General features: G+C 39.2%; 1 protein-coding gene across 1 annotated transcript; it reads right to left on the bottom strand.

The window, feature by feature from the left end:
• Positions 1–6407: 6407 nt before the first annotated feature.
• On the bottom strand, positions 6408–21575 carry LOC127453433 (hyaluronan synthase 2). The gene is made up of 4 exons (XM_051719761.1): positions 21096–21575; positions 14319–14945; positions 10378–10479; positions 6408–9503 (listed from the first exon to the last, which is right to left on the bottom strand). Exons 2-4 carry the CDS (start codon positions 14943–14945, stop codon positions 8574–8576), a joined length of 1659 nt encoding a protein of 552 aa, XP_051575721.1. The 5' UTR covers positions 21096–21575; the 3' UTR covers positions 6408–8573.
• Between the last annotated feature and the right edge of the window lie 4270 nt (positions 21576–25845).

Below are 25845 nucleotides of genomic sequence, written 5' to 3' on the forward strand. Positions count from 1 at the left end.
GCTTGAGAATGACATGAGCTAAACCCATTTCCACTTCAGGGAATAGTCTTGTTGTAAAGCTTCTTCAAGATATGTATTAATGTGTCTGTCAGAAACAACTATGGCAGTGCGAACATTGTATTGCTTGGCATGAACCTTGTTGGCCACATGAGCAGCTCTTGCATACATACATGCAAGCTTAAGGACATAATTACAGTGAGTTTATAGGAGCTCTGCCCTGATACAAATACTAAAGCCTGACATTAACGCCCTGACAGTGTAAAAGGCACTTTCAGCATCAGGGTACAAAATAGGTCCAAAAACTGTTAATAAAAATGAGTTTTTAAGAGTTGCTTAACCAGGTGCGTAGATAACCCCGGGCTTCCATTGACGGGATATGGGCACTCCTTAAAATGTGAGCTCTAATGACAAACGCAGAGCGGCTCACATGCGCAATTAATATAGGCTTCCATCAATATCGTTGCGCATGCGGCCCATTTGAATTTTACATGAGAATTTGCTATTTAAAAGTACCATGGAGCAGTTCAACCATCATGTGAAACATCTTGACAATATCGACATTCTGAACAGCACTAATGAGGAAAGAGAAATCACCTGCTGCCCAGCATCAGTTATAAGACTTTACACATCTACACATCAACACCCTTACTTGCATTTATCCCAGTTAACTGTAACAGAATTTTTCATTACAACTGTGGAAGTTGTAGCCAAGAAAACTGCGGATAGCACAGATAGTTGGAAACAAGTCATGGGTATGTAAGTACTTTGAATTGAATTAAACTGAAAAATAAGCTGTAATCAAACAATTGATGATCACTTGTGTGTGATGTTATTTTTTATATTATTATCTGTATAATTTTTTTTAATATCTGAAGTACCTTATTTTGTTGTGGATGTCCCAATGTGGATACTAAATTTGCACTTATAATTTTTGTTGCATTTGAGGGCAAAAAAAATAAATAAATAAAAAATAAAAAAAATTTAATTGATTGTGTAAAATAGGCACATAATATTGGAATATCGATTGCACGGCCCTGAATCGAATCAAATTGAAATCTTATCGGGGCAGACTTTGAAGTATCTGCAAATATCGGCTTGCAGACCAAAAGAATCGATGTAAGACCGTATCGTGATGAAACGTCTGATTTACACCCATAATCGTTACGAGGGAGAAGATATACGCGGATCGCGATGTGACAGCATTCACCCGTGCCGGTGTTCAGTCTATCAGTGCAGCACAACAATCACCAAAGGAAGTGGCAAAACTGTCCACAAGTTGTAATGTAAGTAGGAAAAGCTGTAATATCTGCTTGTTTAGGGTGACAATACGTCCTTACCCCCGAAAGGGACTTTAAAAAGGTCAGACTGGGATTTCTAAATCGCCTTAAATGCCCATGGTTTTCTTGTTTTCATATTGAAGTGCTCTCTGTTGTCATACATAGATACATGTCATAAATACATGTTTGTTTGCCATTTAAACCTAGCGTATAAGTTTAATTTTAACCAGCTTTGCTTTGCATGTCTCTCTCAGGTGCTGCGTGTGAGGGAGCGAGAGTGTGCGCTCTTATTCAAGTGACTGTGAGAACAAGGCACTTTTTTATGAAAACATAAAACAAGTAACTCTGAACAAGCACCTCGATGTTCACAATAAATAACTCTGAAAATGACTGCTTGTATCTTACCTCTGTTTCAGTGAACTTGTTTACATTCAGCTGATCTGTTCGCTGATGAAGGTTGTTAGTGGTGGTTTGATATAGATATACATAACTCGCTTGGGCTTTCAAGAAACAGGAAAAATTCCCGACATTAAATAAATAATTACATGTGTGGGACGTTTGCATTTTAGGGATGTACATGCAGATTTCAGATAAAAAATTGGTGACTGAATGACTAACGTTTACTTGCTGAAATTAGGTGATTTCCTATTAGTCAATAGGGACAATATTTTGGCATAGCAATATGGCAGTGCAGTGGCTTCACTGTTATGACGTCATGAGCAATCAAGTTCTGTATTATATATCAGTGGTCTAAAATGACTCCTGCCAGAGCTAGGGAATGCTATAGAATTACTTCCGGCAGAGTTCCACCCACATTCGTTTCCTAACTATGTCCCCCAGGAAAAAGGTGGATAGTCCAGAATAATTTTTCTCTAGCCCCAAACTTTCTCCCTCATTCCTGTACCATGTGTCTATATTTTCCCTATGGTTGCAAGGAGCTGTGGCATTGCCCCTCCCCCACTTTAACACAAGCAGAAACCTGCCGGCGCGTGGACTCAGTGGCTGTTTCACAAGTTGGAACAAGTCAACATGTTGTTCCAAACTCCAGAGCAACTTAGGCTGGAGACAGTAAACCAGAGGTTTATCCACCTTATTTTTCAGCGTAACTAGGGCACCGCCATTATCAACCTTGAATGTGGACCTCTTCCGGTTTAAGCAACCTCCAGCTAGGACTGTTCGATTCCAGAAATTTGGGAATTGACTCCGATTCCTGGTTTTGGAATAGAGACGATTCCAGACTAATTTTTTCAATTATCATAATAAATAGCTCACTACAAAGTGTTCTTTGCACTGTTTATAACAGCATGAATGACATTTACTATTAATAGGTCAATTCTAAAATTAAATCACCAATTATGTATTGTGTCCTTGCAACATTTTTATCATACTGCTTTTTGGCACATTCTACAGATTGACCTAGCGCTTCTCTGGCAATCTGATTAGCAAGCTCCAGTTTGTTTCTCAACTTGATGACATACTGTGGAGGGGTTTGGGCCAGTGCATGGTCGGAAGGCAAGCCTGCTAGCAAATCATTCGACTCTTTTAATTCCCTACCATAGAGCATTATGTTTGGGGTAAATCCTGTAGAGCTATTCTTGGAGGCTCTGTAAGCCATCATGGCATTGGGTGTCATGTTATCCAAGTCCCAGTGGCAATGCTCTGAGGTGGTGGCCAGGATATTCTGAAGGGTAGCATTAAGCCTAGTCGCTGTGAAGTGTCAGTGGTGCAGTGGAGCTTGCTCGTTGGGCAAAGGGAATGCTTCCACCCATTTAGTGAAGTAATCTTGTATTATAAGTACCTAGTGATTGTTGCGTTCAGTCTCATTCATGGGACCCATGAGATCTATAGCAATTCTTTCCATGGGGGCTCCCACACGGATAGTGTCCATAGGTGCTTTGGGTTTCTTTGATGGTCTGGCCTTGGCAACACAACTGGTACAGGTGTGGCACCAGAGTGTGACATCTTCCCTCATCCGATACCAGTAGTACCTTAGACTGTAGAGTGTGAAGGGCTTAGCCACTGCTGCAAAATCCTTAACAAAGCACTGGTAGGGGGCCTGGGTAGCTCAGTGGTGAAATACGCTGGCTACCACCCCTGGAGTTCACTAGTTCGAATCCCAGGGTGTGCTGAGTGACTCCAGCCAGGTCTCCTAAGCAACCAAATTGGCCCGTTTGCTAGGGAGGGTAGAGTCACATGGGGTAACCTCCTCATGGTCACTATAATGTGGTTAGTTCTCGGTGGGGCGCATGGTGAGTTGAGTGTGGATGCCGCGGTGGATGGTGTGAAGCCTCCACACACGCTATGTCTCTGTGGCAATGCGCTCAACAAGCCACGTGATAATATGCTTGGGTTGATGGTCTTAGAAGAGGAGGCAACTGAGATTCTACCTCCGCCACCCGGATTGAGGCAAATCACTACGTGACCACGGGGACTTATTCCAAGGGGAATTGGGCATTCCAAATTGGGTGAAAAAAGGGGGAAAATCTAAATAAATAAATAAATAAATAAATAAAAGTCCTGGTAATAGGATGCAAGGCCTACAAACTGACAGACCTCAGAAACACTGGTAGGCTGCGGCCATTCCTGGATTTTCTGGACCTTATGGGGATCGGTGACGATGCCATGCTCAGAGACTATGTGTCCAAGGTAGGCTACTTGGTGGTGGTCAGTTTCATTTTAAGGTTAGCCTGATGCAACCGGTCAAACACTTGGGCAAGACACTGAAGCATCTCCTGGACATCCCTCCCCAACATGATGATGCCATCCAAATACACCAGGCAGGTCTCCCATTGCATGCCAGCAAGGACACGATCCATTAATTGCTAGAACATTGCCGGTGCATTGCAGAGTACGAACGGCATCACGTTCCACTCAAAGAGGCCCTTCCGGCTGCAGAAAGCAGCTGCTTTATGAGCTCTGGGAGTTAATTCCACTTGTCAGTAGCCCAACACTAAGTCCAAGGTGCTACAACATTTGGCAGGGGTAAGGGTTTCCAGGGTGTCTTGGATACCTGGAAGTGTATATGCATCCGTTATGGTGTGCTACTTTAAAGCTCTGTAATCCACACATTGATGATAGGTTTTGTCCTTTTTCTGCACCATAACTATCGGTGAAGCCTGACTGCTATGGCTGGGAGAGGCTAGGCCAGCATCCAAATTCTGCTGAATCTGCAGGTTGGCACTGCACTATTTCTCAAATGACATTCGACATGGCTGCTGTTTCATAGGTGGTCCAGGCAATGTCTGGATGTCATGCTGCACGAGATTAGTGTGACCAAGATCCATTGGTCCAGTGGAGAAGACATCCTGATATGCACTGAGTAGCTGGGCCAGTTCACAGCATTCAGCTGCCTTGAGGTCAGCAGAACTCTATGTATACAAGGATTGTAAATGACTTGGAACAGTCAGAGGATTTGCAGTGACTCAGGGGCCACACTAGGGACTTGGACCACATTTGCTGACTGAAGAAACCCAGCAATAGCTCCCTTCCTTACTCGCATTACAGCAGTGCCTGGGTTGTAGAGCCTAATGGGGACTCTGCTGTCTGGCTGTGCATCAATCACAACATGTGCTACCAGTACAATGCTTTTCTATAAACCCCTTTGTTGGGCTCAGCACCACATCACCACAGACATGTTCCCGGTAGTGTGTGTTTCCTGGCACAATACACTCCCACCCTGCCTCAGCTGATTGCTCGTAGGAATTCATCATTTCACAACTTCCTGTTAATCTATAGTTCACCTTTAGTCCATTATTGATCGTTATCTCTGGCACGACTACTTCAGTTTAGCATTCCAAAACGTTGGATAACTCTCCAATGCAAGCAAGACATATCACGGACGATGTCCTCAGTGTTACCTTTTCCTGTTTTGGCCACCAGTCTGTAACGAGGGGGCTCAGGGAAGCTGCAGATAACACCCAAACTCTCTTGTCTGTCTGTTGCAAATGATGAGACAGACTACATTCCTTCGAAGTGCTCGCGTTTATTCTTGTCATCAACAAAATCTCTCAGGGTATGAGCATAAATACCAGGGTGGGCAAAACGTAAAATGTTTCCCTACCTTGCTCTTCTTACACTGAGCAGTATGTATCACACACACACTACACTACCCAAAATCCTCGAACTACAACAAACCCTCAATCCTTACACATCTTAAAGTGGTACACCCCAATTTCTCATAACACAGTGGAATGCTTTGTTTGGAAAATGTTAATTAAACAGTATTGTTACATACTGTTTTCTTTTGTACATGTGACTGGAGCTCACAGTTGGAATCCTTTCCTGAGTGGTAGAATTCAGTTACATTGCTGCCAAGATTGCACACTGTCCGGGTTGAGGGATTTTTTGGATAACCAGTAAAGACGGCTCCTGGGCTTAAGCCATCATCAGGCCAGTGTTTTTCCAAGACTACCGCAAGCACGCTAGCGTATACGTCTGTCACGTGACAAAAGAATGACTCAGACCAGATGACTCGAGAGGTGAACTAATAATTTCTGTTTCCTGTGTAAGTAATGCATAGCGTATACGGCTATCATGTGACAAAAGAATGAATGACTTGGACAAGAAGAGTTGAAAGGTGAACTAATCATTTCTGTTTCCTGTACAGCGCCTATGCGGTTTTCACATAACAAACGAACAGAGGTTGAATGTGCATGCACGGCCAACACAAAATGAACGAATCACTCTCTGAGACTACTCATTCTTCTGAGTCACATAAAAGATTTGTTCAAAATGAACGAATCGTTCATGAATGACCCATCACTAGAAGGAGTGCGCTGAGGGATTATACTGCTAAACTGTTGACATGTTAGGAGAAAGACTTTTGAGTGCTCGGTCTAGAGTGTTGATTCGTGGCTATTACGACCTGCTAACAATGTATATTATGTCAACAAAGGGTGTCACCATGGCAATCCTCCTCCCTGATACAATGCCAGTGGTGAAATTGCAGAATTGAGGCTAATAAGGTCTTTGTGTGTAAGAGCATTCTAAGGTTGCATGAATTTCCCTACTCATTACACCAACAGATGTGATTGGGGTGTTATAACGACAGAGTTCGAGAAGAAAACACATAAGGTCATATCTTTATTTTTCAAAGACATGATTCTTATAAAGGAGACAGCACATATAGTATGTATGATAGTATGAAAATGAAGTATCATTTTTTTTTATTTGGCACAAAGAAGAAATTTGCTTTATGACAATACTGCAGGTTAAATTTGCTGTAATTTGAGTAACCACACTTTAAATTTATATTCCTTTTCCTTTTTTATTATTTTTTATTTTCTCCCCTTTTCTCCCCAGTTTGGAATGCCCAATTCCCAATGTGCTCTAAGTCCTCGTGGTGGCATAGTGACTCGTCTCAGTCCGGGTGGCGGAGGACAAATCTCAGTTACCTCCACATCTGAGACAGTCAATCCGCGCATCTTATCACGTGGCTTGTTGAGCGCATTACCGCGGAGACAGCACGTGTAGAGGCTTCATGCTATTCTCTGCTGCATCCACGCACAAGTCACCACACGCCCCACCTAGAGCAAGAACCACATTATAGCGACCACGAGGAGGTTACACCATGTGACTCTACCCTCCCTAGCAACCGGTCCAATTTGGTTGCTTAGGAGACCTGGCTGGAGTCACTCAGCACGTGCTGGATTCGAACTCACGACTCCAGGGGTGGTAGTCAGCATCTTTACTTGCTGAGCTACCCAGGCCCCAATCTATATTCCTTTTAATTAAAAGCCCTCATCAATTATAATCCATAGTTTATTTTAACACAAAGTAACATTACTCATCATCATGTGTTTGCCGGACTCTTTAGTTTATGATTAAATTCATAATATTCTTATACAGTGCATTTGGCAAACATTAAAAGGATAGTTCACCCAAAAATGCCTCAGTCACCATTTACTTTTATTGCAGGGAAACAAGATGCAAAGAAAATGAATGGTAATTGGGGCTATCATTTTGCCTACCATCTCCTTTTGTGTTCCATGGAAGAAAGAAAAAACATACGGGTTTGGAACAACAAATGATTAAAGAATTTTCATTTTTTGGGTGATTTATCCCTTTAAGTTGCTAGGAATTGAAACTGACTTCACTGGGAAATGAAGCCAGGGCATCACTTGGGAATGGTGAACTTAAGACATGGCAATACCAGAAAGGCTGATTTGCAAAAATGCACTGGACATTGATGGATGACAGAAGGTTGCATGAAATAATAACAATTACAAAAGGCATTTTGTGCCTCGGTTTTGTGCAAATGCTCTGGACTCTCTCTGTACAGAATTTGTGTAGCAATCTGACCTCTGATTTATCATATTCCAATGACACATGTGTAGATTGTGTGGGACTGTCAGTAACTTGACAGGACAATTTAAAACATTCAACCAAAACAGCAAATGATAATTTCATATTACAAAACATTTAGCCACAACCAGAAAGCTATAAACCATAGTGTTGTATAAATAAACAGGTCTTCTCTCCATCTAATACTTATTATAATAACACAGGTTCATTGCCCTTCTTGTTAATGAATAACTTATCCAAAGATTTGCCTTTTACTGTTGTCATCATAGAGACAGATCCAGCTTCTTAATTTCACATTTTGGTCAGATACAAAAGTCATTGCCCTAACAGTTTAATGCACAAATTTGCTCATAATTAACAGTTAGTGAAAAATAGAGAATCTTTAGTGGCTAAACAAAAAATAAACAAGTCTATATAAAAGGCAATACAAATACATTATGCAAATAAGAAGTAAAGCTCAATCAAAATACTCAGTTCACTTTTAGATTTGAATCTAAAAATGCAAACACAGAATATATTTATTTACATATATATAAAACAAACTAAAGTAAAAATGATAAATTACTTAAAAAAAGTAAAGAAAAAAGAAATGAAAAGAAAAGAAAAAACATTTTTTTTTTTACTCTATTCCAGTCACTCACACAATACACTTAGCACAAAGTGGTTAGCACAAAACCACTGAGGTATTTTGTTCCTAAGAGTTCTATCAAGCATTGTGCATTTTGAGAGTGAACATGAAAGTGCAAACAAGTTGTCATTTGGTGGTAGAATACTAAAACTTCAAGAGTGTCAAAGCTCACATCAACAGTTTGAACATTATTCTAATGTTTCCTTTATCACTACAAAGGAATATACTTAGTACCAGTCACAGCAGCAAAGATGTCTCCTTAAGGTGTCACTTCCTGTCACCTGTGGAGAGCCCGCCTGTAGAAAACAGTCTGAGATTTTTAAAAATGTAAACGTAGAAAAGGGGGAGGGGCAATTGGGTAAATACTATACATCCAGAACCATGTCATACTGTTGCCCTTTCTTCCTCTTGCCACACTTCATTATAAGAACAACATACAAAGTCAAAAACACAACCCAATAGCTGGCATACGCAATTGCTCCAATTATTAAAACTATTTTTTCAGACTCTGGGAAGGGTTTTCGCATCTCTTGGATTATTGTATAAATAATGCCAACAAAAAGGATTGTGAACCAAACTGAGATTGGAACAAGCCCAATAAAATTCACCACAACAGTCTTCCGTCCAGACGTTCCCCAACCCGATTTGTTGATTGTGGCTATTGCAAACATCTTTGCTGGTAGCAGACTTGACATGTACAACACTGAGTAGAAGGACATGAAAACCATGACAATGTTTCCACGGAGGCAACTGGCAAAGGAGGATTTGATGAGTGCCACCACCTGGACAATTAGCAGGAACAGAAGAATATTCCAGATCCTTCCCTTGTAAAAGAGCTGGATTGCAGTGGCAATGAGAAAAAAGGGGAAGAAGCCTGTGATGACAGCTTCATAGGTCATCCACAAGTGGTGCTTGTGAAACCACATTGAGTTGTAAAGCCACTCCCTAAAATACGATTTACTCCAGCGAGTCTGCTGGTTGAGCCAGCGTAGGTAAGTGATGGGTGTCTCGGTCAAGCACTTTGAGCGAGCTGTGTATTTTGTGGCGTATCCCAGGCTCAGAACTCGATTGGTCAGGTGCCGATCGTCACCGAAACTACAGTGGCTTCCCATGAACGTCTGATTGTACCAGTCCTCCAAGAACTCATGAAGAAGGGAGTTCCTGTACATCCCCAAGGGTCCGCTGATACACTGTACACATCCGAAATATGACTGGCAAGCTCTTTCAATGTTGAACGCCATCCAATACCTCACACTGCTGAGGAAGGAGACCCACGATTCATATTTGTTCAGAATCTAGAGGGAGAGATTAAAAAACGGAATTTGAAATCAAAAGTTCTGTAGTTCAACATATAGAATACATACTGTATGCATGTCTTGGCCATTTGTCACGATGATGTATATACCAAGTATGGAAATAGAGTGTAGATGGAAGTGCTAAAGAACTGTGAGAACCTAGTCAAGATCTATAGGTTCTTTGTATAGGATGCACAGTAATATGCATTTCTGTTGACATCTGAAAGCCATATGGAAAGAGTGGTGTGGAAATATTTAAGTATATGTTGAACAACCTCATAGCTTACTTTAATAGTTCGCCTTTACTCGTCCACCCCCCCCCAAAAAAAAACTGCCTTGACTATTAATCTGAATTATGGGGAGGAGGGATACTGTAACTGTTTACTCCAAAAGTGCATCACTGAGTTAAGATGTTCCAGAGATTTTCTAGTTATTGCAGCTTTACTGAAGGCTTATGTGACCCATGAACCATACACTGGTTCGCTTGGGGGGGGGGGTTGTTATCAGATCTAGAATTATTGATATTTATAGTATTTTAGATATTCCCTCACTGGAAAAAACAGCTTAAACTAGCCTATGTTGCTGGTTTTAGCTGGTTTAAGCTGGTTTAGCTGACAGCATTATCCATGTCTGGACAGCATTGTTTTAAGCTGGTTAGTCAGCCAGCTGGTCTCCCAGTCTGACAAGTACTCATACATCCTCTAAACCCATCAAAACAGACCAACAAAATCACCTTGGGCAGGATGGGTGACCAGCTTACCACTTCAGGCTGGTTTAAGCTGTAATCATATGGATATTATATCATGTCATATGACCACTTGATAATGTTAGGGTAAGTTAAAAGTCATGTAGGAAAAACTGCAAGAGAACATACCTGTACATCTCCACCTACTCCTCCGACCATGGGATCTTCCTCCAGAACCTTCACCATTTCCACAGAGGAGGCTGGATCCAACATGGTGTCTGAATCACATACCTGCAACCAACACAATTTAAGAGACTTAATACACACAGGGTTCAAATTAAGCAAGCTGCTTTTTCTTTTTTTTCTTTTTCTTTTTATAATGTTGCTTCTTTGAAGTTAAGAAATTACTGAATACAAAGTTACATTTGAATAGTTACTGTTGTGTTGTTTTTCCTTTGAAATATGAAAATGTCAGCAGGGATGCATTTTACCTTTCAGTCTTTTAAATATAACTGAGAAAATTATTTGAAGAAAATGTTCTTTGAAAAAAAAATATTTTAGTGTCTTCATCTTTACCACATGTACTCGGGAATCACATTCTTTAGCATGCTACAGTATAAGATGACTAAAATAATAATTGAAATGACATGTGTACCTTTAAAGACATTTATCTTTGCAGAGACCATGATCCAACCATTATTTCCACAAATCACATTGATAGAAATCAGATTGTCTTTGTTTGAGTGGTTAAAATGAATTAAACATGCCACTGAATTTGTTGGGAAAATTACAATTATCTCCCGCTAATGGCATATTAGTCACTAAGCTCTGTTTTATGGATTTAGTTTTAGAGCTAGTTATTGATACTCATTAAACATGAGTACTAGGGGTGTGCAGTGAAGCCATTATCTGTACCTGTATCTGTGCCTATGACAAAATTAGCTGTATCTGTCTCTGTATTCGGATAGAACCGGATGTGGGTGGGGCTTAACCCGGAAATGTGTCAAAACTAAATGAAACGCCCATTTTTAAATGTTACTCTTACATTTATAAACATGCCTTGTAAATGCCTTTTCATAATAACAGCCTAATAATAATAATAATAATAATAATAATTATTATTATTATTATTATGATTTTTATTATTAGTAGTAGTAGTATTGTAGGCTACAAATATTGTTTAGTTAAATTATTATTTTATTATTTTTTACTTACCAGATGAAGCTAAATTTGTAGGCTACATTAACTGGAATATGTTAACTGTGCTTTCTCCTGGTATTTCTGATATTATCTGCTGAAACAATATTTTCGTTTATGTCTGTGCATGTATAATATTACTCTGGAGGCAGGAGGTGTCAAGCAAAATGTGAAATGTCAAACACACATTTTGCAGTGAATATTAAATACAAATGAAATCATTAAAAGCAATTAAAACAAATTGATATAGCCTACAAACAGTTGAAAGTCCCATAAGTCTATCAGGAATTTTTACGATAGGACACCATTATTTAGTTAAATAATTATAATAATAATAATGATGTTAAATTTATATAGTGCTTTTCCAGAGCTCAAGAACACTTAACATTCTCAAATTTAGCATAGTTTAAAGAAGAAGAAGAAAAGCATGTTTAGATTATTAGTAAATGGAGCATTTAAACCTGTATGGAGCATTTAAAATTTTTGTGGAATAAAGTCTTAAGCAATAAATTACCTTCGCTGATGTGGATATAAATGTGGTCAACTTTAAAAGAAGGATAGACAAGCTCCGATGTGAAATCATCTCTTCAGGTCAGGAATTTAACTTCTTGCTCAGGTTTAGGCTATAAATTAATTCATGGGAGTCATTACATGTGAATCGTGTGATACATTAACATAGACATTTCAAGAATTGGAACATGTATATAATGTCGTATCTTAATTATTGTTACACTTGATAAGCTCCAGACGCACACAATTAACGGAGACCGCAAACGGAGTCGAATCACACCGTGCGCATTTTCATTCATAAGGTTTACACTTTAGAAATATTGGCTGCACAGATTCATAAATTAGTTGTAATATTGGATATGTTTATTTTCAATGTCACTTTATCCTTGTGCTTCTTGGATAATCAGTCAAACGAATATTTTTTCTATTATTCGGATGAATCCGTTATTCGTTTTGAAGTCATTATTCGTGCCTTTCCGAATAAGGTATTCAGCTTCGGGCACATCCCTAATGAGTACAGTGTGTTCATTAATTGGTAGAGATTTTGACATGTTCAAATACTGAGGGGGATTGAAAATTATTAGTTGATAACACAATATACCAATTTGTATCATCACAAAAGGAATTAGGCAATTATGTAATAGTGCAAATGTAACTGGTCCTGCTTGACCCTCTCCAACCGGGATTCTAACCAGTGTCAACTGGCATGGGAGGTGGGCGCGTTAACATGGAGGCTAAAGGCTACAGCCTCTAGCGTCAGTCACTAGTGCGCCTCTTGAGGCCAGGGGAGTGAGGTTTACACATACCACACAGCTATCATGTACCAGCTGGCTCCCGTTACACAAACAGGTTCACAAAATATTTGCTGAATGCAATTTGCATGGTGCAATTCTTAATCGTGCTATTTAGATTTTTCAGAGTAAATGGTTGAGAAGGATGCAACAGACTACTGCAATCTAGCATAATTTGCTGAGCATCACTTTACCACTGTGATCCTGACACCTGAATCTGCTCTTTAAAACACTAAAAGTGTACTCATCTACACATTATTTCTGTATATATTCCTGGTTATAACTTTCTTCTCCATCACTTAAAAGATTGCTGTGCCATGAGCAATAAAAAAATTTACACAAAAATAAAATTCCATTTACTGCCTTGCTTTGAGTGGATGGTAATAGTGCAGCGTTAATTGCATCAGGCAAATAGCGATAACTTTCATAGAAAGGGCTCAGTCTGTTGAAAGGATCTATAGAAAACAATAGGTGGTGTTTGGTGAATAAGACACAAGTTCTTTTTTTTATTTATTTTTTGGTTGAAAAACCATGTGCAAAAGTGGTGTACCTGTTTAGTGAATTGGTAAAGCTTTGGTGAAACCTTGCTGTTTCCATCCATGGCAAGTCATGTCAAATTTATGCCACTCTGCTTTTACAACTACACCCCACAGTGAGAATAACCACAAGCCTGGTAACCCGATTAGTGATAAGTTAAACACAATTAGAGCTCTACACTCAGAGCAAAGGTCAGGGATCTCATTAGAATCAGGTGGCCTGTGGATAAAATAACATCATTTGCTCAGTCTGCAAGGGTCCATACATGATTATCAGTGATCGAAAGCCAGGCTATAACTTTCTCATTTTACTCATTAGTTTTCTTTAGGCTTTAAACTAAACTTGAATCTTTCCTAAGTCATAATCCACTGCACAAAGCGGATGTTTTAAAATACTGAAGAGGATCTCTAAAAATACATTTTATCTCGACAGTAGTCTTGCTGATAAATCACCAGGCAGACAATGTGTCATAAATAGCTGAATGGTTAGGAGCCGTTCGGACCAAAAATTTTTTTTTTTATGGGAAAACTCATGTATACTATTCTCAGCTGTATTGTGGTGTGAACGGTTTATTCTGTGTTGAGCTGTGTCTATCTATGATGCATACTAAAACCACTATAAAATTCTCCCAAATCATTTGTGTCCTTAGTTGAAACTCATACATTTAGTAGTTAGATGTACATGTTTAGAATAGATTTAAATCTCCACAGAGCAGGGCCTTATCACTTATTTATGCGATATGAACATTTTATGTGACACATTCCCTTAGGCTAAAAAAAATGCTCTATGTCATGAGCTAATCATAATGTGCTGTGCTCTGAGATGGCATGGAAAATATCAGTGATCTCTTCTGAAAATGCCAGAAATAGCCCTGGGATATGCAAAGGATTTCCCACGGCAGGCCCTCAATGAACAGCATCAGTGTTAAACAGGAATTTACTTTCCTCACCATCAGTATACTGCATGCTCCAGTCTAGCATCCACTTAAGGAGTCACAAAAGCGCCTTTGTACAGATTGCCAGTGTTGCCCCTGTATTTGGCTTGACAGGACTTGTACTGCCCGAGATTGAGAGAGAAAGTGAGAGAGAGACTCACCTGTACATAGTCAACACTTCTTCCGAGGGCTTTGAAGGAAGTGTACATGACCTCCCTCTTCCCACCCCACTTCTGCATAATGCACACACACTTATTGTTGAGAACCAGGTGAGAAACGTGCTGCAGACTCTCAGCGTATGATTCCACACTTTCCTCTGGCCCTCGATGGTGGTAGTTGCTTTTCCATACATATGTGGCTGCCTTATCCTGGCCCATGATGTCCCGAAAGATCTCCATCATGTAGTTGTCTTCGTCATTATTGCCATCGATTACCATGATGACCTTTATCCCTGGGTAGGTGAGCCTTTTCACAGATAGTAAACACTTTCTCAGGTAGTTGGGATCCTCTTGATAGGCAGCGATGCATAGGGCCAGTGATTTGTTGAGTTTGATAGGGGTTTCCAGGGAACGTTTCATGTTTCTGTGTTCCAACAGGGCAAACAAGCTTTGGATGATGAGGTGTATGACTAGAATTGCCCCATAAAGACCAAAGGACAAGTAGTTGCCCGCAGTCGTTATGAGCTTGTACCCCATGATGTAGGCAGCAGAGATTCCCACAAGCAGCGAAATGCCAAACAGTGTTGTGCCAACAATCCTTAGGTTGGTGACCACTTTATCACATCTCATCTGAAAATAACAAAATATTGAGTGGTGAATTTCATGATTTACCACTATTGAACAAAATACAGTGGCTTCAAAAGTATTTGGACACTTATGTACAAAGCCACACTTAAAAATCTATGGATTTCAATTGCAGTTGAAACAAAATATCAAACCAATTGTCATCCTAAAACAAATGAAACTAAAGCCTTTTCTCACAACAAACTTCCCTTTTCTCAGCCATTTTTGCAATTATTTAGGATCAACTGGTCCAAGTGTAACTTCTAGTGGATGTGTGTTCTTCTGTTCCTCTCAAGTTACCACAGGTAAGAAACCACAGGTGTAGTTCATCACATTTAATACTATAGATATTGTGACAGGTCTCTTGCTCTTTACGAAGGAGGAAGCGGGAGCCGGATAAACAATCCAATGTGAGTCCTTTTTATTAAACACACTTTGCACACAGTATCGCTTTTCAGCACACAACCACATACACACACAGCTTCGTGTGTGTCTCTCTCTCTCCCCTCTGGCAGTCTGGACTGCCCTTTTAACCCCCTCCAGCTCTAACTGCAACACAAAACAGCAGTTAGAGATGATTTCCCACAGGTGTCAATCCTTACCGTTCTTCCTCTCCCGGCCTCGCTCTCTACAGATGTTGTTCAGCCACACTCCCATCTCCACAGGTATGTTCCACTAACATTTGACAATCAGAAAGTGCCCCCCCTCAAAAAAAAACTTTTGTGAACCCAACAAATTTCCTTTTGTGACATGACATAAAATGCGTGATTGTGCTAGTTTTCTTTAACAAAATGACACTTGCTTTGATATTTTGTTATCTATTGCAATGACAACACATTTGGGGCTCCTGCACTACACAGAGAGCACATACAGTATAAATGAAATTAAAGTGGAAGTGTGAACAGCTTTGTGGTGGCGATAACAGATTTTTGCATGTCACAAATGCATATCAATGCATACATGCATCTGTTCCTGCTGCATAAGCAACAGTATTTCAGACAGCATCATATTTCATCCCCTTTCCTCCTGTCATGAATATCTGAGCAGTCTCTGTGACCATTTGTTCCAAGTTTCCTAACTAATGCAGCTCCCCATCTGCTTGGCAGACATGAGTATGCAGCACCACCCTCTGACATCATCTGTTTAGTTCTCCGTGGGAACACATGAACAGTGAAATTTAGATTTCAATGGGCTATACTAAAGACTCTCTTATTACTGCTGAAGATGACCATTGTTTTAAAGGTAAAATTCTGTCATCATTTACCCCAATGTTGTTCTAAACCACTTTCACTCTGACTTTTTTTTTATGTGGAGAACAAAAGGAAATGTTAGGAAGGATGTTCAGTCTCAGTCACCTTTCATTTACTTTTTACATTTAGTTATTTAGCAAACGCTTTTATCCAAAGGAACTTTAAAATGAAGAATAGAGCAAGCAATTTGTCAGAAAAAAGTCAACAATATCTGCATCTACACTTTCATTGTACGAAAAAAAAGATGCAATGAAAATGAATGATGTTTGAGACTGAACATTCTGCCTAATATCTCCTATTGTGTTCCAAGAAGAAAGACAGTCAAGGGGGTTTGGAACAGCATGAGGGCTAGTAAATGATGACCGATCTTTCATTTCTTTAATGACTGCATTTTGGTTTATCGACTCTCTCCACTGAATTCCCTTTTCTTTCATTATCACTCACAGGCTAATCTTCTTTCTCTCGCCTCTATTTAGATTACGAAGTGGTTTTGGCCTTGCTGTGAATGATATGATGGAATCCAGCATGGCATGCGTCTAACTGGCATGTGTCACAGCCTTTAACGTCATCTTGCATGTTTACAAGGCCCTTGACACAGTCTCTCTGGACTCGCCAAACTCCACCTCATCCACATAGACACGTGCAGCCCATTGGTTTAAGTAGAGCTAGTGGTGTTCATGTCTGAAACGCCTGTTCTGCTCTTTGGGGTATCCCCAAACCTGCTTTCATGTCTCACAATAAACTCTCGATGTACCCAAATGGCTCATTTAAAAGTGCTGAGACTGCTTACATGACTAAATGTAGCCAACATCTAAAAGGATGCAGAGACTAATCATGGCCGTGTGAGAAATCAGAATTGTTGCTGTCTTTGTGAATGATGTAATTTTGTGTGTTTACGTAAACTGGTGTGTGCTTTGTATCTCCCAGGAGGAAGGTTTAACATGTGCAAATTAACTTGTCTTGCTGTAAATGGGGGTGTGCTCTATATTAGATTATCTCTTAAATGGGATGAGTCGGAGGAATTGTGTGTGTGTGTGTGTGTGTGTACCAGGCTTTGCTTACATTGTAGGGACCAAAAAAAAATAAAAAATAAAAATAAGAATCATAGAAGGATAGTAAAACCTGATATCACCTATACTGCAGGGAGCAGCCAATGGGAATACGATGAGAACAACTTAATAAACATTCTAAATAATGTCTAAATGGATAGTGCACCAGAAAAAGAACATAATGAAAAAGAATAATTTATTCCCCCTTAAGTTGTTTTTATTCCAAATTACTTTTTCTTTGTCCATGGAACACAAAGGGTGATGTTTGGCAGACTTGTAAGTCTCAGTGACAATTAATTCCCATTATATGCGGAAAAAAAGATGCAATGAAAGTGAATGGGGACCAAGGCTAATACTCAGCCTAACATCTCCTTCTGTGTTCCACAGAAGAAAGAAAATTAAATGGGTTTGGAACAACATGAGGGTGAGTAAATGTTGACAGAATTTTATTTTTGGATGAACTGTCCCTTGAAATGAAAAGTGTGAGGGCAAAAAACAACAGAGGTCAATGAATGGAAAGTCCCCATGATGATAGAAAAGTGTGCGTGTGTGTGTGGGTGGTTTACGAGGACATTTTTTTAGGTTACAAACTGGTAATTACAAGGGTATTATGCTATAAATGTGGTTTATGAGGACATTTCTAGTGTCCCCATAATTCAAATCACTTAAAAAACATACTATGTTTTTTTGAAAATGTAAAAATGCTGAATTTTTTTTTGTTTGGGTTAGGTTTAGGGGATATAGTTTGTACAGTATAAAAATCATTATGTCTATGGAGAGTCCTCATAAGGATAGCTGCACCAACATGTGTGTGTGTGTGTGTGTGTGTGTGTGTGTGTGTAAATGTGTAAAACATTTGACACCATTAGGTTCACTGTATATCAAATGTATTTAACACTATATCAAATCCATTTTGTCTTAGTGACTGAAATATGGTAATTTGTCATACAGCATGTCTCATCATAAAACCTGCAGAATAACAATTTAATATATGTTGTTTTTTTGCATTACTAGTTGTCTGTGAGTACATGTGTAGTATATACGATCTGTGCAGATCTGGCTAGAATCCAGCAGGACATGGAGGAGTTACAGAGCACCGAGAACCACTGAAGAATCGAATCATCTTCAGTGGGGAAAACTCTAGCTTTGAAGTTAGATGAAATATTACAGTAGAGCAAGAGTAAATTTGCACTAGCCAAAAGGGACATAGCCCTGCAAAGCCCAGTGAACCCCACCACAAAATCAAAGATCAATCATTCTGTAAAATGTCAGAGTGGAGAAAAGAGATTAGGAGAGGAGGTTTAAATCTTAAAGGCCATTGTTGGCCATCTCTAAATATTCATTTAGAGAGGATATTGACACTATTCCTCAATGTGGGGGAGGAAAATCATGTAAGTTTACTGCTGACATGCTCGTTATTATCCTGAGATTTGAAGGAGCTTTCTTCCATTTGATACACAATAACTCACAAATGACCAACTAGACAGTCGTTATGTGCAGGAAATCCATTGCACATAGCTTAAGTCTACTTTTGGGGGAAATGATCAGGAAAGTAGGGTAGCTGTAGTGCATAAATACATAGCAACAGAGGATTCTTTGACAGTTGCCTTGTAAAATATGCAAAGCCTGGTGATCTGTTGCTCCTGCATTCATAAACCATCCTTAGTTACATTTCGTAAATAGTGAGATTGTAGATACTTCAGATAGTAACATTTAATGTTAAAAATAAAGTACTTAAAATAGTGGTTAACCTCATTTTGAGGCACAAAGGAAACATATCTGACTAAAAAAATTGCCAGCAACCAAATCACCCTGTAGAGGCTGGTACTGAAGCTAAGCAAGGTTAAGCCTTGTCAGTACCTGGATAGGAGACCTCCCAGGGGAAAAGTAAGGTTGCTGCTGGAAGAGTTGTTAGTGAAGCTAGCATGGGGTGCTCACCCTGCACTCTGTGTGGGTCCTAATGCCCAAGTATAGTGACTGGGACACTATACTGTAAAACCATCTTTCGGGCGAGAAATTAAACCGAGGTCCTGACTCTCTGTGAGGGCACATGTTTTAAAACAGTAGGGGTGTAACCCTGGTGTCCTGGTCAAATTATCAATTTGTCAAGTTAGATGGTGCCCTTATCAATCATGGCCTCCTAATAAATTATGGCCTCCTAATATTCCCATCCATGTATTGGCTCTATTACTGTACTATCTCCTCTCCACCAATAGCTGGTGTGTGGTGAGCATACTGGCACACTATGGCTGCCGTCACCTCATCTAGGTGGATGCTGCACACTGGTGGTGGTTGAGAACCCCCTGTTCACTATGTTACGCGCTTTGAGGGTAGTGTCCGAAAAGTGCTAAATAAGTGTAATGTTCATCCATTCATAAATAAGGAAGAAGAAATATTATACAGTATGTATTACTCATAATACACAACAATAAATAAAACCATTATTGCTGGCTTTTCACCTTTGTCAAACTTGAATGTTTCACCAAGCTTTGCCTAATGGATATGATTTCTGCTAACTTCCCAAAAAAGATGGTAGAACTGATCAAATCTAGAACTAAGTGTTTTCCCATTATGTAAGGCATTTCACTGAAATTGTGTTGGTGGGAACTTTGGCGCTGAGACAAAACTAGAGACACTGCCTTGTCGCCCATCCTACCCTTCTGAGATACGCAGTGCCTTTGCCTCCCTACAGGCAAACTAAGCAAGTTACTTGGTACCCCTGATCCACTAGCCCCCTGTACAACTTTGCCCTGGAATTCTGTCCATAATATAGCCTATCGAGCAGTGCCTCATTATAATATGATCATTGCTATAACTAAGACTGCAAAATAGATCATGTAAGTTTGTCAATATGTAAACTTTACTATAACTAAAGAACCTAGAAACTCATTATAAGGATTAATAATTTGTCTTTTAAGTATTTGCAAACATGTTAGCCACAACAGCTTGACTATATTTAAGCGTTTCCTAAAGCATGTTTATGTGACTCTTCTCGTTTCAATTCTTAACATTCTTATAGAGTTTTCAGAGTAAAATGCAACCAGCTCTGGTAAGTGACAATTATAAAACAATTTGTATTATTAATGTATTTGGCTTATTACCACTCCTAAGGTAGTAAAAACGTCATGACGAATCATTATTAGATTGCGTCAGCAGGATTTTTTACTTGCGCTGCTGGATTCCGCGCGAAGGCTGTTCTGCTCTGCCATTGGTCAGAGTTGCCAGATTCTGATTTCCATGCAATATAGCGAACATGTCGCTGTTGCAATTATACATACTGATGCTTTTCTAAATGTTAAATTGTAACTACTGTATATCAGGTTAGTGTTGTTTTAATATGATCTATAAAACATAGCTAAAATCTTGAAACTCGTCAAAAAAAAAAAAAAAAAAAAAAAAAAAGAAAGAAAGAAAGAAAGAAAGAAAATAGAAAAGAATGATTGGCCGTCGCATGCTGTGGAGATCCAAGACTGGCAATTAATATGTACATGAATAATATGCTAGATGAAACATCACTGACAAACTGTACCAAATTTCAATAAGGTATTCGTCTCTGTGTATAATATTTTCTGGAATTATTCTCATTTAGGCCTGCGTAATATAGCCTTTTACCAACTGTGTTGAGTCTTGTTATACATAAATGTACAAGAAATTAAATACAACTTGCGGGACCCTGCAAAAATGGCATGTGTTGATATTTCAAAAGTTGATAACTCCATTCATTCAAATTTATCTGCACTTGAGATTGAAAATTAGCCTGTGTTGTAGATACATGCAAAGATAATTATAATTCTGGCAGATTACATTAGTCTCTGGAAGTCTGAAACAGTTATCCTCTGAATTATTTATGATCATACCTTGGAGCAGATGTTAAGATGTCCCGTTAGTGTAACAGGGATGCTGTCCAACGAGGCTCTGCGCACAACACCACAGACTGTACAAACCTTTCCATAAAAGTTTTTGTGGAAAAATCAGAGGAGACCCTCATGGAACATCAAAAAAAGAATTGCAAAGGTGTGCAATATCCACGTTTCCCATAAAAAGAATGAACACATTCAAGTTTCAATAAATTTCCAATAAATTTATTATAAGTAGTTGGCATCAGTTTGATGTATTGAGGTTTGTTAGTTCATCTTGGCAGATAATATTGACGATGTCAATAAAAGAAGAAGAAGAAAAAAAAAGTATCCAACAGTAGTCAATGTTGGTGACTGAAGATGTAATTCATTCAAATTTCCCCCCCAAGCGTACAGGTTTGAGTAGTGAACTGTCCATTTCTGCGTCTAATTTCTTCCAGACGCTATAAATTCATGATTCCTGTAAGCCATACACGTGTAAGGCTCTTTCAACCGGGCAGGATTTTGGAGTTGTTTTAATAAGGGGGTTGGTTCGGGTGAGGAGGAGCGACCATCTAAGAGAGAGAGAGAGAGAGAGAGAGAGAGAGAGAGAGGAAAAAAAAAAAAACTTCTACCCATTCAAACTTCCGAAATGGGGGTGGATGAGTTTATCAAGCCAGACAGTCATGAGAAGGAGAAAGTTTAAAATGTTTAAAATAAGTTAAAGACATAGACTATATTAAAATAATAATAATAATAATAATAATAATAATAATAATGAACATGAATAAAAATAGCCTAAAAAAATGTTTTTTTTACTATGAAATAGCTAAATAAATTAATAAAATCGTAATGTTTAGACTACATTTACCAATGACACATAAACAAAAATAAGCCCTACAAAGGACTGGAATATTAATGACCATAAATATATGAATTAGCCAGTGAATATTTTGCCATTTGTTAAAGGAAGACGCAGCTAAGAACTTTTTAGCTCATCCATTCTCTGTTGCGCTCGTGATTTTGGAGAACATGCAATGCAACACACATATTTACCACTCGAGGGCGCCACACAATTCTAAATCTCCTACTGCACACTGAAGAATAGCCAGCAGTTGGAGTTGTCATTTGATATGCTCACTAATGCAGCCTCCAAAGAGCAGCAATGATCATGATATACATGCAGCTATTCTTTTAAAATTGTTCTTAAAATATTATTTTAAAACTGCTTTCTTTCTTTCTTTCTTTTGGCACATGAATATATCTATGTTGCGTGATTATTTCACTCAATACCACTGAAAGCATTAGCTATTTCTGAAAAGATCCAACACTGCAGTCTAAAGTAATCTAAGAACGTGAAATACCCATTGGTTCATTATTTATTAATTATGTCTGCTTTCCTTTTTTCAACAAAATCCCTACTAAGTTCAAGAGCTTTTCTGTCCAGCAGGGACAGCACGCGGACTGGCTTTCGTAGCGGTCCATTCACATGAAAAGGCAGTTTTTCTGTATTAATTTGGGCCACTGTTTATTTGAGAAAGGATTCATAGTGATCGGCCAAAAAAGGAACCGGGCTGTATAGGCTTCTCCCGAGGAAAGAGAAAAGGATAACCACTGTGCTGTGTCTCTGTACGATAACCTCATACTAAAACCTGGCAAACACACTGACCCTGGACTCCTCTAGACTCCAGAGGTGCTGAATGATGAAGGCTAAAGACTCCAGGCTTCATTATTTTTTTTTTCTCCCCACCCCCAACCCCCCTTTACTGACTTTGACGAAGAGCAACCATATGTTTTTCTGACTCATTTGAAAAAAAGTAGACTAGGCCTACAAGTGATAGCTAGTACAGTATTGCATATGTGTTGCTCTTATCCTCTCAGGCACCCCAAACATCACCTAAGGGTCTGTGACTCTTATGTGGGGAAAGAAATCTGAGAGCGCTTACTTTTTAGTTTTAGTTTAGTTTCACAGTCTTTCTCGATTTCACTTGGAACAATGGTGTCATTGAGAAGCCATGTGTAACTCATTTTGTTTAGATCAAAGACACTGATGTTGTAATTGTGTTCTGTGTGTTTAGACCTAGAACATGAAGAGAAGGGTGTAGATGGCACCACTGGCTAAAATGTTTAGTGTTGAAAGCCATACTATAGTTGGCATCTTTCTAATATCTGCTTCTAAAAATCACATTACTTGCTCAGAAATCACCCAGACACAAGCCTCTTCACTCACACTCAAATTGTACAACAGTGAACAGGAAAGAAACTGTGTGTGCATGAACAAAGCCCCAGTCATTGTAAGACTGATTGCTGCTTATCATTTCATCATGAATTATGTTTCCCCCTCAGGACCTCTTTAGATTCGCCTTAATTTGTATTTAAGATAGTACTGCTCCTTCACCAAAACCACAAAAGTCAAAGAATATGTCATAAAACAGTGGGTAGAGTTGAATGTTTTCCTTTGGAAGTTGACCCTCACCCCCCTTTAGATGATTGCTCAATTCCTCACTACTGAAAACATTTCTGCTGAAATGCCTATATGGACAAATGCAGAAAAAATAAATACATTTTATTTAATTGTATGGGTATCATTAAGGCCATTGCATAACATTCCAAGGGAAGGGTTTTGTCAGGGAAAATGAATCCTTGTTTTAGATTGTTAGCAGTCTGAGAAGTATAACTGCAGAGTTTTTTTGTTTTGTTTTGTTTTTGTTTTTTTGGAATGAATTAATTAATTTTCTTTGCGGAGACTATGATGGACCCAGATTTTACACTGGACCCAAGAGGCGACCCAACACACTATCAAAATTGTCTATTTTACTAAAGGGAACAAAAATATATTTAAAATCTAACATTGAGTGTGTTTACATAAATACCAGAAAGCAGGGTATTGCGAGAATGCGGCTTATTGAGAGAAAGCTGCGTTCCTGTTTACATGTACTCTATAAGAGTCGTACTCTTAACTCGTGTATACATGTGGCTTGGTGAGAAAGCAGCATTCTCCATAGCAACGTAATATGATGTTTGTGTAAATAACAAACACGGCGTCTGAGAAAGACTTTGCTATTTTCCTCTCTTTTGCTTTGCTTTATTTACATATATTCCACAGTTGTTGCTGTGTTTGTTTCCTTAACTTTCTGTTGTGACCTGCAGCGGAATTGAGCAGCAATAGTGGGGTTTTCTCTCTTACATAAACCATTTTCTTAAGTGCATGTAAACGGGGTCATTGAAAGGTATTTCCTACATAGGCACAACAAAATGCTAAATGATTGAGTGTTTGTTTTATGAATGTTTCTTAAATTTTCAATGATTTTGATGGTCAACAATTCATTGCACTAAAAACGTGGTTTGCACAATCAATGTTCTGCCAACATGATCACACGTTAAGTTGGCATGTTGTTTCTAAGAGTTCTAGTAACCTAGGATCAGCCATATGATGGTGACTCACTGACAAGCGCCATCTCCTATCAGTAATTTTTGTGTTTGTCAAGCATGTTTATCTTGCCTTGTGGCGCGACCGGAAGTGTGTTGCGTCAGCAGCGGGGGAGATCCGGGTTTAAAATCCTGCATTGAAACCAGGAAATGGTCATGTTCGTACAATCAGTGACAAACACGATTCAAAGGTTGCATTTTTCCTTCTAACATAAAATTTTTACTCCACTGATGGTTAGGTTTAGGTCTGGGGTTTGGGTTGGGGGGTACAGTTTATAAAATGTGCATTTATCTTCACTGTATTACATCCTGTACAGCTGAAAACAACTCACTTCACAACTCGCTTTTGGCACCCCTCAGGGGGACATTTCACCCTGCAAATGGAGCTTACACGAGCCCTTGCGCCCAACAACACTTACCACATTGTCCACTGGGGTGTTTTGAATTTCGGCAAGCAAAGATCGATTTCAGCTAAAGAAAAATCAACCTACTGTTTCCGATTTCACTGTGAAATCAGTCTGGTTCTGCAAGTGAACTTGCATTAAATGTAGTTTGGGTCGTATTTACTTTGCACAGTTTTGTTAATGGATTTTGAGGATGATGGCACATCACACTACCTGTCCATGCTAGCATCTGTCTAATTAAGCTAACTGCTACCAATTTACAGATTAACTTGTGCCAAAATATCATTGTAGTTTGATTGGACACACAGCCTTTTGACGTAAACAACAAAAGATTTGGGAGGTGTTTTCTCATCCCTTTTATAAGTTAATAATCCTATTTATTTTTCTGTCCTACATGGTTAGTTGCATTTTATTATTTGACATGCAGCCAATTTTTGGGTCGTGACCCACCAGTTGAGAACCACTGGTATAGAGGTGTCTGGTCATGGCCATTGCTCTTCTAACTTGTAAGTGTAGATCTCTGCTCCCCTGTACCTCAGAATTGATGGACAGAAAACTTGTGTGAGTAATGAAAGGAAGTGCCTTTTGTACTTTGAAGAAAAGCACCTTACTCATATTTTCCAAAAGTGCATCAGGTGACCACACTACCATCTGTGCTCTGTAACACTCCTCAATAACTGTCCCTTTCACTGAAGACGATTATCATCAGACGAAGGAGAGCTGAGCTGTGAATGAGGGCATTGAGCACAGAGTGTGCCTCCTCAAACATGTGTTTCCTCAGTGTGTCACTGTGCATGTGGGGGTGCACATGTGAGTGTGTATGTATGAGAAAGAGAGTTAAAATCAGGTCGACAATACTTTGCCCTGTCTGTTTTTGCGGTCTCCATGGTGAGTGATCTTAGCAAGGCAACAAACACAATTAAGAAAAATATAACATT

Source organism: Myxocyprinus asiaticus, chromosome 15 (genome assembly GCF_019703515.2).
Source record: "Myxocyprinus asiaticus isolate MX2 ecotype Aquarium Trade chromosome 15, UBuf_Myxa_2, whole genome shotgun sequence".
NCBI lineage: Eukaryota > Metazoa > Chordata > Actinopteri > Cypriniformes > Catostomidae > Myxocyprinus > Myxocyprinus asiaticus.